This window comes from Silene latifolia, chromosome 3 (genome assembly GCF_048544455.1).
Source record: "Silene latifolia isolate original U9 population chromosome 3, ASM4854445v1, whole genome shotgun sequence".
NCBI classification, from domain to species: domain Eukaryota; kingdom Viridiplantae; phylum Streptophyta; class Magnoliopsida; order Caryophyllales; family Caryophyllaceae; genus Silene; species Silene latifolia.
Window position 1 is genome coordinate 36510952 of NC_133528.1, and position 21012 is coordinate 36531963.

Consider the following 21012-nt stretch of genomic DNA (forward strand, 5'->3'; position numbering starts at 1 on the left):
TGTAACTAGTCCTCTTTTCCCAAATAGAGTCGCCAAATCTGTGGACAAGGCCCTCGGGAACTGCGTCCGCGGGATCCACACTAGGCATAATCGACTCGAGGTTCTTTCGAATCGAATTAAGACAAATTAGAGTCGCCACGAAGTTTTTTTGGGAACTTGGAACCGTTCAAGTCAACTTTACACCTTTCATCGAAAAGCATAAAGCCAATCGACTACGAGTGATTAAAGATAAAGACTTGTACCCTATATCACTCGATTTGAATGACTCTCGTAATCCAATGGTATTTAGACGGATCCACAAACCATAGATCTTGAGTAAGGGGTGAGGGTACGTGTTAGGAAGCCCATAAGGACACCTAACCCCGCCCGTCAATAACGGCCTCTACTAAGTCAAGTGTCGGATTTCAAACAAGGTCATAGCTACTACGATATATGATATGCAAACATCGTTTTCAAAACCCTAACATGTGAAGTTTCTATGTCGATTTAGATGCAACTAAACTAACTTTGTCAAAGTTGTAATTTAGCATGTGGGTTGATTGATCTAAAAACATATAAACGAAACAATCAAGGCTTGATAGGAATGGGGGAGCCGTTGGGATCTACCCTATTACAACCCAGGCATTTCATGCCGACACAACGAGAATTTAAAGATACAACTCGATCTAAAATACAACGCTACACACACGACGCAATACACGGCCATTCGGCCTAGAAAACCGTGCACAAGGGGGGTGGCCCATGGCTTACATGACTCACGGCCTTGGGTCACTCCTCTTAATGTGTGCTTTCACTTAATCTCATCGAATTAGACATAAGGCCACGCACCGAAGCATGCATTAGCATAAATCGGGCCATGTTGCTTTAAACAACATGCGATTTACTACGCTCTTACATGCATTGGGGCACAACCATCTAACCAAACAAGACTAAGGTTTTGAAAGAGGTTTTGACTCGATAAAAGAAAGCTAACTCGAAAATTACAACTCGATAACAAACGATAAATTACAAGCGACAAAACAAATAAAGAACGAACGTTGTAAAACAAACGAAACAAGAAAAACCAAAGGACACGGCCAAGGCTCACGGCCTAAAGCCACGTCCAACCCTAGGTCCTAGGTCAGCTTCATTAGTTAGATCGATTGATTGCGAAACAAGTTCGAAAGCGGGCTAGAAAACAAGTTAGAAACGACGTTGAGCGATTTGAAAAGATACCTTGCAAACGCGCATTCTACACGGCCTAAAGGGGTCCAATTAGGTCAAGTTTGCTAATTAAATTAACTCATCGAGTGTTAATAAGAAGGTGCTAATCACGCACTCTTATACTAGCGAGAAATTCGGTGAAAGAGAGAGAGATGCATTCAATTAAGTTACAGAATTGTTAATCGGTTTTAAAAGCTATGTCGATGTACCCTAAAGTGTCTAATTAGGTTATCAAATTGATCTAATGTCATCTAAATGAGTTATATGTTAACAATCAGAGGTCATACTAACATGTGACGGGTCCTAAGGTGGGTCGAATCACACGAAACAAAAGAGGGGTCAAAAGCGAAAAGCGAAGTTAGAACTCGTTTTATTAATGCCCTACCTTGAACACGAGGATATGTAAATAAGACGGGGGTGTACGACCGACCGATGTAGCAGTTTCTTTCCCATATCAAGTCAACGCGGGTGTTCATGGTGGTACTTTAACTCATACTCGGACTAAACTAGTTTCATAGTTAATTTAAACGATAAATAAAAACGATAAACGAAATAAAACGAAACAATAAAAAAACAAACATAAAAAAACGAAATAAAAGGGAGAAAGAGGAGGATTTGATGCACCCTCAACCTACATGTATCGTTGAGACCGTCTTGGGTCGTAATCGATGGTAGATTTTATCTCGAGAGGCCGTCGTCGACGAAGAAACAAAGCAAACAACACGTTTTTATCGAATCTGGACAGCAACTTTCATACAGCGATTTCTCTCTCGTCTCACGATGAAAATTCGATTTAAAAGATGTTTTGAAAACTAGAAAGAGAGGAGAACAGAGATCTTAAAACAATCCCTGCTCGTTTTGAGTTATTGGGCACGAAAAACGAGCACAAACAGAACTGGACAGAGGAAAAGTCGAAAACAGAGTGTATAACACTCTGTTTTTCGAGGGGATTCGTGTACTCTCAAGGGCAATTTGTCTCGTAAATCTTTGTCTAATGTGTAGATGGATGTTGTATGGTTAATTAGGAACAAGAAACTCGAATTTTGATGGAGGTTTGAAGGGAGAACGAAGGGTTTCAAAGAGGACACACAAACTGATTCTCTGTTTGTATGTCGGTTTTGTCGAGGGTTTTTGAGAGGCAATTAGGGTTTGTTTCTGGGGCTTAAATCTTGTGAATGAAGGTTGGATGTATGGAGAACTTAGAGGAATGAATGTATGGTGAAGGGGTGGTATTTATAAGGAGTTAAAGTAGGGTAAAAGGGGGGAGAGGCAGACGGGCTCATTCACGCATAGCTGCTGTCCAGCAGCTTTTGTGAGGGTTTGAGAGGGTTTGTGATGGGATTTGGGCCGTGGTTAAGGGGGTTCGAACTGGGGTTGGATGGGTAGAGTCTTAGGTTGGTTAGTGTACTCGAGATTCGTGCCAACTCGTAAAGAAAACGGGCCCAAAAACCGAGCTATAATCGAGCTCTAAAACACGTGTTTAAAACGAGTTCTTTTCGATTTTTAAATCGATTTTTCAAAACAATTAACACATTAAAATAAATGACTTTTCAAATCAAATACACTCATAAAATGATTTTTCAAATCAATTATTCATTTTATTTTCAATAAAATAAATTTGAGAAAATAAATTCAAAATAAAAATAAAATGAACTCACCTTAAAAAAAGCTTTAATTTAAATATCATTTAAATTAATAAAATACTCCGTCGACAACGCTCATTCTACATCGTAAAACGAACCCAAATAGTGACAATGACAACTGATAAATACATGTGTCCTATCATCATCGGGTGTTTGTCGGGTTCTCTATAAATTCCAATATCGACGGATACGGGTATCTACACAAATCAAGGTAATTATATTCAAACTAAAAATAAATATCATATATACAAGACTCAAGTTGGTGACCCCTATCATTCCTCAATTCGCGATTGAAAATCGCATTAAGAAACTAGTTTTGACTAGTCTCCCAAACCATTTAATTGGGAATCTTTTGGGGTGTGCAAATCTTGTATTCAAAGCAAGATGTTTCGTGACTTTTCTTGAAAAGTATAGCGAATAGAATAAGTTATTCACCAAATTGCACTTCAATGTGTATGGTCAAAAATATTTTCAATCTTAGAAGGTCATTATTACTTCTTCTCTTTTACCAATGGATTAGGTAGATACTTGGTATCCACTTAATGAGGTAAGAAGAGAAATTCTTTGAATAAGTTCAATGAATGTCTAAAAGGTATTAAAATCGACAGATTATAAAACGAAAGTATTAGTACTTTGTTAAAATGAAGAACAATAAAGTGATGACTTTTATCTGCACCAAAAAGAGTGTGATATCGTATCGCAAGTTCACTTTCATTATGATATGATTGAATCTTTACAATATAGTTGGAGGTAGTTTATGTTATAAAATTTGTTTGGCATTTAAATTTTTCACTAAAATAAAACATGATAAAGCAATCATCTACTTTTTATATGAGATATGGTTAGGCATGGTGCCTAAATTGTAGCTTGTTTCGATAGTACACATGTGCTCTCTCTTCCTACATGATCACAAGAACAAAGGGTTTGTGGCTCGTGATGCTGTCTATTAAGAAAAGAGGATTATTTCTTAAAGACAGGGTGGGAGAAAATGTTCAAGAGCCACAAACTGAGAATAAGACGTTGGAAGAGATGTTCCTTCAAACTGAGAATAATACGTAGGAAGATGTTCCTTCTTGGTCAAAATCAGTAATTATTTCACTAAAAATCATTAAAATAAGCAATTATTTCTTCAAAACCTAAGGTGGACAGGAGACATGTTACATTTTGAAAGTAACAAACCTGTAACTTATTAAGATGCTTTATCTAGTCTCAACTCCACAAGAGTCCGAAATGAGCATAAACATGAAGATGTTTACTTAGCTTGGTTGATTGGTAGCAAAGGGTTTTGCACGCAACAACAACGCCTCATTAAATTCGGATTTTATAGTTGGATTTTAAAATCATCTTACATGAGTTTTGAAAATCGCAACTATCCTAAGGTAGGATGCAAACTTAAGAAGAAGTCTTAAGTAGAGGTTAAGGAGTTAAATTGTATGTTTTGATAATGTACATGAAGTTTAGTGGGAGTAATGTGGTGTTACTAGTCTTATGTGTAAGGGACATATTGATCATTGTGAATGATGAAAGACTTAGGAGAAGAAAAATACATCTCTAAGGTATCGAGATCTACAAAGATAGTTCTAAAAGAATATTAGCGCTAAATGAATATTCTTATATTGATAAGAGTCTAGACAAGTTCAAAGGTATTGAACATGTAGAAATTGAATCCACACGCTTCCGCTGCGGGATTAATTCATTACGCAAAGATGTATCACCATTCTTAAATTTCGTATACTTGGAGTATGTCGAAAAGTTACAAATCGAATCCTTGAGAGAAGTCTCTATTTAGCCACATAGTTCATTAGTTAGTACTCAGGAAGTACTAAAGATATGAAGCTAAGCATTTAGAAATGAGATAGATTTATGTGCAAGGAATTACACAAAAACCATATTCTAAACACATAAGGATGGTTAGATAACCATCTTGGTTATATTATTTAAGGAGGATATCTGCTAGGAACATCCTAGGCAGTTGAACAATGAGATATACACAACGGAAATTGAGTACACTTAATGAGATATGCAAGAAGGAAAGGATGATATTAGGATTCGGTTTTATGAATTGGAAGAACTATGGTAGTTCGTTCCAATAACCGAAGGTCCTATCCCTACACACTGTGAGGACAGTGGGAGTTATTCAAAGTCAAGAGAGCCTATGTCCAGATTGGATCTAGACACGTACTCAAAGAAGTTCTTATAATACAAGATTATTCACAAGAATGGGAAATAATATATAGTAAGGTTAGGGAAAGTGCAAGTATTGCTAAAACTTGCTAACCAAGGCTTTTTCATAGGCTAAGCATGATGAGTCATGCCATTTCAATTGAGTTGAGATGTATAGTTATATACAATATTAAGTATGGATTATAGATTATGTAGTAATTGATATGGTATCAATTTTACATATGTGATAATGCATTCATCGTTTGAGTTTTATACAAAACTCTTTTCTTTAATACTTTGTTTTTCCAAATAGCTTGTCGAGACAATGTTGAACCCTATTTAAGTGAACTGGATTAACATAGTATTGGCCCCTAGTTGCTTATATGAGGTGACATTTCGAAGTGACTAGAGTGTGATGCGATTCATGTGACACTCTGTCGGGCAATGAATGCTTATAGAGTTCTGGTAATTTTTATAAAGCCTGGTCGTGGCGAGAGCTACTATAGTATTCTTATGAGTCGATTCTTTGACTAGAGACTGTTCGCCCAAGGTGGCACAGTTTCTGAGTGACTTTAATTTATGCTCTACGACTTTCGTAACTGAGGTCAAATGGGCATATTTTGGGTCATGATGAGCTGTGGCTATTCGAAGGGAATAGTGCAATAGGAATTGTCCGCCCCCTTGTCAGGGTTATCTAAAATCTCAGAGCCACTCGAGGAGTAGTGAACTGAAAATGCGTGGCCACGCTCGGAAGGTATCTGCGGTAGATAATTCCGGTCAGACAGTTACTCTCCAGATCGAGGAAACCACTCAAGATATGATCAAATGTAAGTACGACCTGCAAGACACCTTACATTGAGTGGGAGATTGTAATAGGACAAGAGAATTGGTGACGCACACTTGTCTCGGACAAGTGGGAGATTGTTGGAGTATGTGTCCTCAACAATAGTGCGATCACATGATTAAATCTCATAATAAGAATACGTAAGGGAAGATTCATTATATAGTCAACTGATCAACATTAATCGGTAATGATTGGCTAACTAGAGTTTGACATTACTGTCGTTTGACGGTGGTGGTCAGTTGATACCTTAAGATCACACCTATAGGACGATTCCCAAACTGAAAAGTTAATTAATCGTATATTGATACGGATTAATTAAATCCTTAAATTGAACAAATTTATTTTATAAGAGAGAGTTATATATCTTATTGTAATGTGATTAAATAAGATTCAATTTAGTAATTAATTTGTTATATTACTAAAATTGATTGATGTTTTTGAAACATTTGAGATAAGAATAATTGGTTAGTTATAATTACAAAATGTTGTAGATTATATTAACTAGGCTTAATGTGACCAATTTTATATACATATAGTTATGAATTACTATTTATTTTGTCATAAAGTAATTTGTTTAGTAATGATATTTAAATTGTTTAAATATGCATTATAATGTCTAAATGACATGTTACATGTCTAAAGACCTAACACATTACATATTGTGTGACAAATGACAAATGACAAAGTTAAAATGGAGGTCTCATTAAGGGCATAAAACCGGTTGGGATGGGTTTGTTTAGGGGATGATTTTAAGATGCTTTAAACATCATAATTATACCTAAAAGCCTAAGCCTACATCTAGCCTTTCTTGTGAAGACAAAAAGTAAATTGAGAAAAGCAATTTTGGCACCCAATAAGAGCAAAAACCGGCAGCCATTAGAAGGTAGAGAGGTTCTCATTTTACTCTCTTCCTAACATTATTCTTATGCTTATCTCTCATAACCTCTCAACATAAAATTGTTTTATGCATATATTTTATTCTACAATCTAATATTTCCACAAGATTGCTAATGTAGTAATAATATGAATATTAGAAATAATATTTAAGGTTACTAATTCTATTATCTAGTTAATAATAGTATTGGGGTTTGGGTAAGAGTCTTGGGTGCAACTAAGAGGAGTGTTTCTATGCTTGAAACTTGAAGATCTTGGAAGATCATCCCATATTATTTGACCTCAAGAACAAGTGAAGGTAGGAGACCTTACTTGTGCCCATTTCGAACCATTTAACAATGTAAGGAACATTGTTTTCTTCTTTATCTCTTTTATTTTGTTATGGATGAAACTAGATCCACTAGCTCTAAATCAACAAGTTATTTAGATCACCATTAGAAGAATCTAATAAGGGTATATGAACCTAACACGATCCTTGCTAGACATAATTTCTATTAAATTTCGTTAAGATCCCAACTTACGGTTTTAGTAATCCAACCCAGTAACACTTATACTAAAGTGGTTCGGAAGTTGTTACATTTTTTTTCCTTTTGTTTTAGTGTCCACGTTAAATGATTTTTTAAATGAATGAAAAATCTCTATTAAATTTCGTTAAGATCCCAACTTACGGTAACAATTCATAATTCACAAATTAGCTTATCGCCATTTAGTTACTTTCTTATTTATTATTTGGAAATTTTTAAATTGTTGATTCCATTATATTTATGTACTAGGGACTTTTTTTCCTATTTTACTTAATCTTTTTTTTTTTGGTAAAATGTGAGTATTTCTATTAAATGTCAAAAAATATGGTACAAAAGTTTATCAAGCATCACTGATTGTCCATTACATATAGTTCCTTGCTTTGTAACCAATCTAAGTCCGTCTTTGTGATCATTCTGAAATCTCTTCCTCGTATTCTTGCTTTAATCTCCTCAATAACTTGACTGACTTCTCTTTCAGGCCTTAGCAATATCCCCTCCATTCTACTTTTGTTCCTCTGCTGCCAAATTTGATACACAATCCCCCACAACAGAGCAAGCTGCACCCCCTTCTGCATAGTTGTACCTGTCATCTGCGTGCACCAGTCTAATATATCAGTGACAGGAAATGCAATCTTCATCCTCTGACTCACCTCCTGCACTACCTTTCTGCTGTATATGCAGTCACACAATAAATGTTCCAGACTTTCAGCAGCCTGATTGCACAAGAAGCAGCTGTCATCAACCTCCAACCCATATTTAATCAGTTTATCCTTAGTCCTCATAGCTCCATGTGCATATAACCACCCCACAAATTGATGCTTTGGTACCACGTGCTCATTCCATATCCATTTAGACCAAGTAACAGCAGGTTTCCTATCCTTAAGCCAATCATAGCCCATAGCAGGAACATACTTGGACTGTGCAGTCCAAGTGCCATCATTATACCCAGGGAGCATCTCTTCCTTAACTTTACAAATCCTTCTCCAAACCCAAATGGAGTTAGCAGAAGGTTTATAATCCAGCCAAGCCTTCCCTTTTAGATAGTTCTTATGCACCCACTTCACCCAAATTGAGTCCCTCTCTTCCATTATCCAGTGAACCAGTCTGCCTATCATAGCCTTGTTCATAGTTTCCTGGTCTTTTAGCCCTAATCCTCCCTCTTCTTTAGAACAACTCACTTTTTCCCAAGCTACCAGTGGAGCCCTCCTGTAATCAGAGTTGTTGTCCCATAAGAAGTTTCTGCACGTAGCTTCTATTCTACTGATGATTCCTTTTTGGGAGCACAAACATTGATGCCCAATATGAATGCAATGTTGATAGCACTGACTTTACCAACACCAGTCTCCCAGCATAAGAGAACTTATTTGCCCCATAATTGTGTATTCTACTGCATATCTTCTCTACCAAGCACTCACAGTTACTTTTCTTCAGTCTTGTGGTCTGTATAGGCATCCCAAGATATTTGAAAGGCAGCCTTCCCTCCACAAACCCAGACACTCTCAGAATATCCTGTTTGATGTTCTCTGGTACTCCTTGGAAATAAGCATTTGATTTGGCAGCACTTACCTGTAGTCCAGATGCCTTGGAAAAGGTAGAAAAGGATCTTAGTAAAAGCATCATGGAACAGGCATCCCCTCTACTAAACAGGAGAAGATCATCTGCAAACATTAGATTTGCCAGTTTGATTTCTTTGCATAAAGGGTGGTAGTTAAACTCATACTTCTCTGCTGCATATTTCAAAGTCCTGGTAAGGTAGTCCATACATAAGGTAAAGATAAGGGGAGAAAGAGGATCCCCCTGTCTAAGACCCCTCTTACCTTGAAAATACCCAAACATGTCCCAATTTAGAGATAAAGAGAAGCAAGCAGTAATGATACACTGCAATACCATCTCTTTAAAGTCAGTGGGGAAGTTAAAAGCATCTAGTAGCTGTTCAACAAAGGTCTATTCCACTGTGTCATAAGCTTTTTGCAAGTCTATCTTGAACATACACCTAGGAGTAGCATTAGGTCTTTCATAAAGCCATATCAGGTCTTGGCAAATTCCTGGATGTTCCTATTTTGTATGAAAGCCCCCTGGTTTTGATCAATGATGCTAGGCAGGACATCAGCTAACCTGGAACACAGCAGCTTAGAAATGATTTTGTAAATGACATTGCAGCATGCTATAGGATGAAACTGTAGAACACTCTGAGGTCTCTCACATTTGGGAACAAGTGTAAGGGTTGTAGCATTGATTTGCCTGAGAAGCTTCTTGTGAATAAAAAAAACTTGGACAGCAGATACTACATCTCCACCTATCACACCCCATGCATCTTTGAAGAACTTACTTGTGAAGCCATCAGGTCCAGGGGACTTGATGTCAGGAATTCCAAACAAAATATCCCTTACCTCCTTACCAGTGACTGGTCTGCACAGCATTGCATGATGATCAGCATTACACCTAGTCCCTTTCTCAATTATTCTCCTGTGTACCCTTTTAGTCTCCTTATTATCTCCAAGAAAGCCCTGATAATATTCCAGAAAGGCATTATGTATCTGTTCTGGTGTATCACACAATTTACCAGTCCTATCCTCAATCATCATAACCCTATTTCCATTCCTTCTTTTTTTGAGCACTCCATGGAAATAAGAGCTATTATTATCCCCCTGCTGCAGCCAATGTATTTTAGATTTTTGAGCCAAGAAACTGTCCCTAGCCTCAGTCAGCTCCCTCAAATTTTTAGAAGCTTCAAACTCCTCAATTATAAGGGACACATTAGAGGGATCCTTTCCTATCATACCCTGCAATTCAGCTACTCTACTATGTTTAATAGATGTGGCATTCTCAATGTCACTAAACTTCTCTCTATTCAAAGCTTTCAGAGCAAGCTTCAATAGCTTCAAATTTTTTGTCACCCTGAAGAGAGGTGTGCCTTGGATAGTATAACTCCAACACCTTTTGATGATAGACACAAAATCCTTAGAAGCACCCCACATATTATAATATTTGAAACTTTTGGGTTTGTGGACCTGGGATGAGCTACAAATCAAGCAGGGAGTATGATCCATCATACCCTCAGGGAGGAAATTAGCATATAGCTCAGGAAAATGATCACTCCAAGCTTTATTTCTCATAAACCTGTCAAGCCTAATGTAAATCCTATCCACAGGCTGCTGCTTATTATTCCAGGTGAACAAAGAGCCAATAGCCTGAATATCCACAACTTCTGAAAGGCTCAATCTCAGCATTAGTAGTATTGCCTCCCACTCGCTCTCTCAGTAGCTGACAACACACAATTGAAGTCACCAGCCATGGCCCAAGGACCATCGGCTTGACCAGCAAACTTTCTTAAATGATCCCACAGAGGAGTCCTCTCTTGAATACCATTAAAAGCATATATCATTGTAAAATAGAAGGTACTCCTGGTCACCAATGCCTCAACTTTCATATGAATGAATTGAGCATTGTATTCAAGAAACTGAATTCTGAAAACCTTAGGATCCCAAAGAATCCATATCCTCCCATTATTGTGATACCCATTATTAGTTGAAATGCACCAATTATTGAAATTATTTACAACTTTGCTAATCACCTTGCTCTTTATTTTTGTTTCTAACAAGCCAAACAATCCAACACCCTTATTTTGCATGAAAAAATTAATAAACTTTTGCTTATTCACTCTATTCATTCCTCTCACATTCCAAAATCCTATTTTATCCATTAAGTAAAAGAGGAGAGTTAGTACGACCATTACCAATATCAGTACCATTCTTTTTTGAGGGAGATGTCAGTATTTCTTTGTAAGAGTGAGCGCCAAAAGTCTCAGCACTATATCCACTCCTGTCTCCTTCCTGTCTATGCATTCTGACTAATCTCTTGCGTGGGGTTACAAAACCAGTCACCATCTGAGTGTTTGTCTTAGTCGACGGCAGAGTGCCCTCCTGTGGTTGTACTGCAACTGGTTGTTGTATCCCAACAGTTTGCTTGACTCTCCATACCTGTTTAACTGGGTTTTTTTTCCAGCATCTCCCTGATTTCCTTTTCTGCAATGCTCCATCTCATGACCCCATGCCTTGGCATTTCTTACACTTAACAGGTCTCCACTCATATTCTATATCAACCCTGATGATTATGCCTTTTTCATCCTTAAACGCAATCTGTGCAGGCAACTCTTGGTCCACCATCAGTTCTACCATAACACGTGCATACCCCAACCTTGTTCTTTCCTCAGTGGCTGCATCACATTTAATGTACTTCCCAAGCAGACCAGCTATTTTAGGTAACCCTTTACCCCAAAACTTCAGGGGTAATTTATGGATTTGAACCCACGCAGGGACTGATTTCACATCATCCTTTGTCATTTCCATGTCCCTAGTCCAAGCCTTAACAATCATTGGTTTATTGTCAAAAAGATAGTGCCCTGAACTCATGACTTTCTCTTTCATTTCCATCGTTTTGAACCTAACCAAAAAGATACCCTTGGGCATGAACGAAATTTTGTCAATATTAAATTTCGTCCAAATTCGCCTTATGAAACCCTCTACAACCTCCCACGGCGGATTTGCTCCCAGAATAAAGCAAACCACCGCCTGACTCCAATATTCAATTTCCTCTTCAACATCCTCCAGTTGTAATTGCAACATGTCGTCAGTCTCTGTTTTTGGTTCTTCCTCGCTAACAAGAGGACTCTGTTCTGCTGTCTCCTGAATAACTTCCTCATCATCCTCATTCTCAATGTCATCTTCTTCACATTCTTCTTCCTCTTCATCCGTTTCAACTACTAGTTCTGGGATTCCATTAATCTCATTAATATCTTTTGTCTTACGTTCCTCATCAACATCTGGTCCTGCCCTAGTTTCATTCGGAACCGAGTTTTCCATATCTTTCTGCTTTGAATCTTCTACTGCCAAGGACTTTGCCCCTGGAACACTCCTTCCTCTTAGCATCATCTCCCTTTGTCTTTGCAGATTGGATTTCCTAGCCATAGGCTCAAAAATCGAGGGCGGCTATTCTCTCTCTAGTTCTCCATCGTATCTCTCTCTAGGGTTTCTATTGTTTTAGTTTCTATTTTACTTAATCATTTTGTTCATTATAATGGTTAAATTTTTCTAAATAGTATAGTATTAAAATTGTATCGAAAAATAAAAGAAGATAAGTTGTCGAATAATAATATGAAAAATCTAAACCATTACGTAGCAATGATTAAAGCGTTTTTTGTATTACAAAGTTATATAATAAATTTATAGTTGAAAAATAAAATAAAGATAAAGTTGTGAATTAGAAAATGAGAATTTTAAGTTAGTGTTGAGCGGTCATTTGGTTGTTAATTGTGCGTCTGCGTTTTGAAATTTTATATGTTATGCAACATATTTTTCGTGACTTCCCGTTTTTATGAATAATTATACTCTTAGTAGTTTCGCTACCCCAAACTTAAAATCATGGGTTCGCCCCTGAATTCGTTCTACGTGGTGTAGAAGAGCCATCTCCACCGGATGTAGGCCTACGTGGCTTACAGTTACGCCACATCGTTCTTGCCTCACGACATTTCAACTGATCCAGCCGGCTGGGAGAAATAATTTGGATGATTATTTGGGTGAAGATGCTCGTGACCAGACCATTGTTCTCCATCATCAACTTTCAAATACCCAATGAAAATGACTCCCTAATCATTCTTTATTACTTCGGAAACTATTATAACTTTGATAGCCATGTCACTCCAAAAGAAACAAAAAGCTGAGGGAACTCCAACCAAATATCGGATTCTTGACTTGATCAAGCACAAGTGAAATACTGAAATCAATTGCGTTTAAAGTTTGAAGCTTGAACAACACAACACAACACAACACAACACCCCAACACTCAACTAATCTCTTTCTTTCGTTCTATTCTTTCTTCACCTTCCATCCTCCTCCACTCCTTCTCTAAGGTACCTTATTCTCTCCGCTTCTTTCGTCTTTTTTAATTATGTTTAATTGTTTGTGTTACTTTATACTTAGCAGATTATCATCTACCCCTTTGAACTAGTTTCTGCAATAAAGTTATCATCTTTGAATTTAATGATGTAAATCTGTGATGAAAAGATGTGGGTAGTTGCTTAAATTTGGATTATTTGATGAATTCTGTAATGGGTTGAATTAGACTTGATCCTTACACCCTTTGATTGGTTAAACACTTGTTTATTACTATCGACAAATGAGGTTTTAACATATAAAACAACCGCTCTAACTGTAAAACCGTCTTGCACAATAATTATTGTTAACCAATGCTATTTTTAATCTAGGAGAAGCTAGATGGTTTTTCTGAGACGTATATTGTAATTGTGTATTGTTTTTCTGGTGGTTCCTTTTAAATTGGGTAAAGGAATTAGATTTCTGCTTTATCTGCTATAGTCTTTGTTACTGTTGGTATCATCTCTTGCTGATGTCAAGTATAAGAATAAGATGGTAAAGAGAATAAGATTCCGATGTTGTAAGAGAGTATTTATTCTGTGCTGTCTTGATACTTCAGGTATCATGGATTTCAGAGTTGGGCTCTTAGTTCTTATAGTTTTTGCTGGCAACTTGGTGTCTGATGCTAGAGATCTCGCTACATCAGAGGGTCCAGGTATTTTGTCAACAAATTGTTTTCCTTGCGCTCTTGATTGCCTTTCTGCTTTATGTTGGCGTGTCTAATTCATTAGACTGGCTTCTCTACTTCATTGACAATATTGGCTAACAAATGTTTTTGAGTGATGGGTTCTCATAATGAGGGATTCAAGTCCTTTTGTATTAAAACAACTCTTATGACTCCCCTTTTACGCACTGAAAAAAGATTGCCTATCAGTAGTCTTTGCTCTTAAGGAATTCTTCTTCACGCCCCCACCCCCGGAAAATCTCCTGCTCTACAATCTTCATATCACGGATCAGTACCGGTTGCGGATGTGGCAACAGTCACAAATTATCAGTACTGAGGCTTCATAGAATTTATGTAACCGACCGCGGGAATACTGTCGGAATGTCCATTAGCTTGAGCTCATCTTCTCTTCTTCTTAACGTATGATATTTGAGTTGGTTTCCCATGTTTTAAATCTATATTCTACCTATTATGCCTCTTTTTTCACAAATACACAGAACAATAACAGTAAAGACAGTAACATGACCCTAGTGCCTCAAGGCTACCACGAGTTTGGGATGCTGTTTCTAGATGATCCAAAATGAAAAGTGCGTCACAATTGTATTGAGGGATGATTATTCACAATAAAAAGAAGTGCAGGCAAGCCCGTGAGTCATTTTGATTTATTCCAACATTATCAAAGAATATTTAGTTTTTGGTTCCGTTGGAAACGGAAATCACCATTGTAAATACACATTTTTTCTTATATTTTTCGCACTACAAGAAAATAAGCGGTACGGATTAAGATCCGCATATACCGAAAAAGTAACAGTGATGTTTTGAAATGTTGGTTGATGCAGCCAAAATATCGATGTTTTTGTATATGGTGTTATGTAACGTGATATAAACGTAACAATTGTAAACACTCTATTACATAACGTAAAGGGAGCATTTTATCATCCATGCTGCATATAGGATTCAGGCCAATGTCTGCTTTGTCTGTGGATGTCTGAGGATACATTACTTGGAAGTTACATCTCTTGATCGATGATTGCATAACTAGATTATCTAAATGTGACTGCTAGGGGGGCGAGGGCCCCTGCTAGCCCCTTTTTCTTATAGACAACATTAGTTATTTATGGTTTAGCTTTATCCTAGCAACATTCCTTGTGCTTTCAGGTGTTGATGTTGCGGGTACAAAAATAGATGTATGCACACTCTGTGAACAATATGTAACTGTAGCTCTAGACTACCTTACAGATGAAAAAACCCAAAATGAAGTCTTGGAGGCACTTCACAAGACCTGTTCTCAGATGCACAATTTGGCAGACCAGGTATGGACTTTTCTAACCAGCTTCACACTGTGTGAGATCCTTTGTTTCTTTCACTTACTTCTAGAGTATCAACTCCAGGTCATGTTTGAGTGCTTTTGTGACAAATTCGTACATATTTTTATACTTTTAACTACAATCGTTGAGGCTGTTATCTAGGATGTTAGTTGCTATATATCTGCAATTCATAGTACAGAGTTGCTGGAAGTATTAGCCTGCAGTTGTAGTACTTTAGATTTTAGAATGTCAATCTTATGGGACGCAATATGCTGCAGAACGTGTTTCCCGAAAATGTTTTGCATTTTAATAATGTGCTACTGAAAAGAAATAAATACTACTCCCTCCGTCCCGGTCAATTGTTGTCCTTTGGTTTTGGCACAAAGACCAAGGAAAGAGGAGAGAGTCAATTACTAAATGACATGTGGAACAAATTGAGTGTGAATGATCAAATTGCTCATTAAGTTCATTCTTAAAATAGAAAGGACAACAATTGATTGAGACACCCCAAAATGGAAAAGGACTACAAATGGCTGGGACATAGAGAGTAATACTCATGGGATGTAAGCAGATTGGCTCTAATTTGCTCATCTATTCCTTCCCCACTTTCCCTGCTCTACTATTACAACTTTGATGCACCCAACTAGCTTTAGTGTTGATATGATTTTAATAAAAGGGATTTAACAAGTTTATTCTAGCGTGCTGGTTCTTTATAGTAATAAGTTTCAACAGTGTGATTTACAGAAAAAGAATCTAAATCTTACATTTCTCTCCTTTGGCAGTGCATGACGATGGTTGATCAATATGCTGAAACTTTCTTCTCAGAAATTTCATCTGTGCAACCTGAAGGAATTTGCAAGAAAGTTGGGCTGTGTAGAAATTCTATGGTGTCCTCTTTGTCTGAGAAAAAAGACAAGTGTGACGTTTGTCATCAAGCGGTCAATGGAGTGATTGACATGCTGAAAGATCCTGACACTGAGGTGGGTTCTTGAATGTTTTAATAGAGAACTTGTGGTTTAGTATATGCATCTTTAGTAAGAGATAATAGTGTTGGAGAAAAAGAGATTTAGACAAATCTAATAATACTACTAGTTTCTTTATTAGCATGGCATGAATGTTTTGCATGTTAGACAAATGAGTGTAAGTCATACCTAATTTTCCCGCCATGTTGACAATATTTTTTTTCTCATTTTCCAACATTTTAGATAATAGCGCAATTATTCTGCAGGTTCAGCATATTGTGCAATAGTAGTGTATAATCAAATATCTTCTGTTATTGAATTCGTATGTCGAGTGTCGACTCATTGATATCTTCTTTTTCAAAACTAATTCGTTGTTTTTTTTTTACAGCTTGGAATTATTGAGAGGCTTCTGAAGGCATGTAATGCTGTCAGCGATCGCTACAAGCACAAGGTAAAACACAGAAAATTCTGGTTACTTGTCGCGATATTAGAGTTAAGACTATTAGAGTCAACAATATTTGTGCAGGGAAATGCTATTCTCAGACCGTTTATTCTGTTTACATGAGATGGTTTTCATGGCTATGTTTAACGTTTTCATCGCTAATTTTGCTAGATTACAACCCATTATTAATCATGCTCTCGATGTTTCCCCTCCTAATAGAGTCAAATACTCGCTATTTTTGGATTTTGTATTATTGAAGAAATAAACAAACCATGAACTGGAATGAGTTAAACTTTAGCTTCCATGTGTCTAAACTCTGAAGTTTGTTCCAGACACTAACCCCCATTCTTCATGAATTATGTTCACCAGTGTAAAAACATCGTCTTTGAGTTCGGGCCTGTGCTCCTGGTAGATGCAGGGAGCTTTTTTGAGAAGCTTGACATCTGCAGCACATTCCATGCTTGCACCCGTCACCAACCCAAGATGGAGGAAGCGATGATTGAAATGGTGACTTCCTCATCCTCATAATTATCATGATTTCCTCTGTATATAATCCCACAAAATGGTTTGTGTGATTCAACACGGGGAAGAAGATGGAGTACATATATTTCCCTTATTCTTGTATATTGTCCAAATATTCATACCCTCTTGGGCCTCTTTATCTATTGTACAATACCGAGTACTCCGCATTAGTTACCTGAATACTTTCCTTTAATCTCCAAATTGTGTTCTGAGCTATTGATGCTCAATAAGTTGATCCTATATTCCTGGAGTTACTTTCTCCGGTTTCTCATGAACATAAAAATAAAGACAATAGCAGCTTTCTGTTATACTCCCTCTGTCCCGATCATTTGTTGTCCTTTTTCATTTTTGGATGTCTCAGTCATTTGTTGTCCTTTCTATTTTGAGAATGAACTTGATGAGTAATTTGGTCATTCTCATTCAATTTGTTCCACTTGTCATTTAGTTATTGGTCCTTTCCTCTTTCCTTGGTCTTTGTGCCAAAACAAAAGGACAACAATTGACTGGGACGGAGGGAGTACCATTGATTTTGGAGTCGGTCGTTGGGAGTCTATTACAGCCATTGTGTCATAAATGCGTGCGGTATGCTGTGCAATGAGACCGTAGAATCCACAGGGCTTGTTTGGTATACGCCATGTTGGGAGATTTTTGACATATTTATGGCTTTTAGCATGTTTGACCAATTAATACGTTTGTTTTGGTGTTTGCTAATAGCATATACTCCGTATTAAAACAACATTTTTGATATATTTGTGGCTTTTAGCATGTTTGATCAATTAATACGTTCGTTTTGGTGTTCGGTAATAGCATATATTAAAACAACATATTTAGTGTCAATATGTTATTTTACATGTTACTTACTCCAGCGTATTGCTTAACATGTTTTAGTATTAAAACATTTATTTCATTTGCCTTGTGAGAAAAATAAAATTTACTTCATTTGCCTTTTAATAAAATTTGTCACTAATAATATGTTTATGCAGAAAATAATCCGTTAATTACCAAATAGGAATAAAATTGCTTGATATTTTTTTTAACTTCTCGGTGGAAATGGAGCCGAGGTGATAGTCGGGTCGGTCAAATTGGTTTAGATGGGTCTCGATGGTCCGTCTTTGTGTTAGTCTGGGTTGGTAACGACACCATGAGTGTTAGTTACAAACTTTGTATTATGGTTACCTTTTTCGATTTTTATACTACTTACATTTCACAAAAAAAAAAAAAAAAAAAAAAAGGCCGGGTTATTTCGTGGTTGGATCATTTATACCAAACCAACCATTTCAACTTCAGTCTAGTTCGGTTCAACTCATTATCGGGTCGGCCCAAGTGATGTGTGGGGGCTTGGGTCGGGTCATTGTTGTTTCAAGTTACTTTTCTCATTACTTCAATATTTTACCATTAAGCTTAGTTTTCGACCATTATTTGGTTTAATTACTTTGTTATTAAATCAAAGTATCATTTCATTACTTTGTTATTAAGTCTAAACACTAAGTAGCTTTCATTTCGATCAGTATTAAGCTCAGTATGGGTCATCAATTTTACCTAGTCAATATTAAGTCGGATTCATATTGAGTCGATTTGGGTCAATATTCATCGAGTTGTATCGGGTGTTGAGCCAGGTCGGTTTGGAGTTAATAGTTTTCGGGGTTCTGTCATGGTAGTTGAGGTCGGGTGAGGTCGAGTTTACCACCTGGAGTTTATAAAGTCATTTTTATAGGTTATCTAGATTATTCCAACTTTCATTACATCACTCACTACTTAAAGCTTAATTTAAATCTGCCGACCTGACGCGTGAGTACGACCCGAATAATAGTGCATATATATACTCCGTACTATATTACTATTAATATGATATTGATTGATTTGATGAATTTGTCTATAAGCTCTTTTAATGTAGCAGGACTAGAATATGATATTTCGTCAAATTTTCTATAGAGTAGATGCAAAGGGGCTTGCCGATTATCACTCTTTAATTGTCCGCTAGCAGAATATTCTTCGTTGATCGTTCTATGAGTTCGACTAACATTTGTATCAAGTTTCGAACTCTCGACCTCTAATAGAAATGATAATGTTTCACAAATTGTAGGTAAAATCACTTCTCACTAAACGGTACGTTTGTGCTGATTATTATGTCAACCCGATCCAACCGAACCTAACTCAAAACCGGGCAGCTCACGCCAACACTGAAAACCATAATTTACGGTTCACAAAAAGAGGAATCTTCACTTATTACAGTTGCATGCAGCATCATGCAGGCATACGACGCAACAAAACACGAAAAGGGTAGTTGTTGAAAACGTAATACGCGTAAAATATAATGCATACCGTTGTAATTCACGTGTTAGTTGTTACGTACGTGGCAGGGGCGGATCCAGCCCAATTCTTCTAGGGCTACAGCCCTAGATACAATTATAAATACAATTTAGTGAACCAATACGCATAATTGAAGAGTAGCTTGGATGGTTAGAAATATAGTCTACCGCACAGGCAAGTGGGGTTCGAATCCCACTAATGGCATTTTGTTCGGTTTCTTTTTTAATACCTTGCAACTTTATTATTTCATCCAACTCCCACTACATGCCCATTCACAAACTACTATATTATTATTTGTCATTCAAAATTCAATTTTATCACCTTCAAAAAAAAAAATTCAATTTTATCGAACAATCTATTATAAATATTTACCTTATTTATATCGATTAATTAGCAAGCGTGTTTTATTGTATCATTATAAAATATTTGATTGATAAAAATATCATATACTATCAAAATAAGAGTATTTTTTTCAAAAAATTTATTTTACTAATTTTTGTTATTGGTTTGTTTTATCATTTATCATGCTACATTTTTTTCTCAGTGATCAAACAAGATTAATTTTGAGATAGTAATAAATATCTGTCTTTATAGATAGGTATGTTACAATCAGTGGAGGAGTGAGGGGGTAGGGGTTCTAAATCCCGCTAGCTTATGAAATTTTTGAAGCTTTTAGTTCAATTTTTCAATTTTTTTCGAGGCTACTTTATACCATTACCTATTCACCTCGTTGAAATTTTTCGCTTCCGCTAGCTAATTACAGTTTGCATTCATTTTAACCAATTGATTAGTTAATCTTTCAATTTAGCCTTAGATGATTTTCATTCCTGGTTCCGCCCCTGGTACGTGGTGAAGTATTACTAGATGTTTTGTGAGTTACTCCGTAATCAAGTAACTAACGCCACGTTTAAATGGATTGTGGCTCTCTCAATTCCTTCATTCGCAAGGTTCTTCCTGTTCATGTTGTCATGCATCAACGTGATTTCGATGGTATGGACGTATACTACCCATTCTCGTCTGTGCAACAATTCTCTTCATTTCCTAAAAGAAATGAATCAATTTCGACTAATAGCTTTTATTTTATATAATATTTACACTTATTTAGTTACTCGCGATGCTTTGGTGTATAACCAAAAATTAGCTCTACAATATTTTTTTCTTTTAAATAGGGTGAATTGAGTTTGGTACGACAAGAAGGTGCTTTATTTATCATTGCTGTGAAGAAAACTACTTATATATTCACATGTGATTGTTCCACGTTAATAAAAGAGGAGTTAGCACTTTATAAGGCAAGAGATCACTCCCTCTATTGCCAATGGGTTTTAGAATGAAACCTCATTGACCTTGTAAAACGGACTCTCTCTCTCTTCTATTGGGGTGCGGCCCAGACTCGTTACTTACTCACTTCATCAAACAATTAACCTTGGTCGTTGTAAATTTGGTATTATTGAAAGGAAATGAATGAAAACGAAGAAGAATAATGAAAATATTAATATTCTTAGTTAGTGGCGGAGCCAGGATATATAATTAAAAGGGTTAAAATTTAGGGAAGTGAACAAGAAATATATACCATAAGACAAACTCGAAAAAATTTCAAAACATAA

The 21012-nt window shown here is 36.6% G+C and overlaps 1 protein-coding gene across 1 annotated transcript; it reads left to right on the forward strand.

Moving 5' to 3' along the window:
- Window positions 1-12931: 12931 nt before the first annotated feature.
- On the forward strand, window positions 12932-17406 carry LOC141647549 (uncharacterized). Its single transcript, XM_074455776.1, has 6 exons — window positions 12932-13179; window positions 13761-13856; window positions 15024-15178; window positions 15955-16152; window positions 16523-16585; window positions 16946-17406. Exons 2-6 carry the CDS (start codon window positions 13766-13768, stop codon window positions 17102-17104), a joined length of 666 nt encoding a protein of 221 aa, XP_074311877.1. The 5' UTR covers window positions 12932-13179; window positions 13761-13765; the 3' UTR covers window positions 17105-17406.
- The last annotated feature ends 3606 nt before the right edge of the window (window positions 17407-21012 follow it).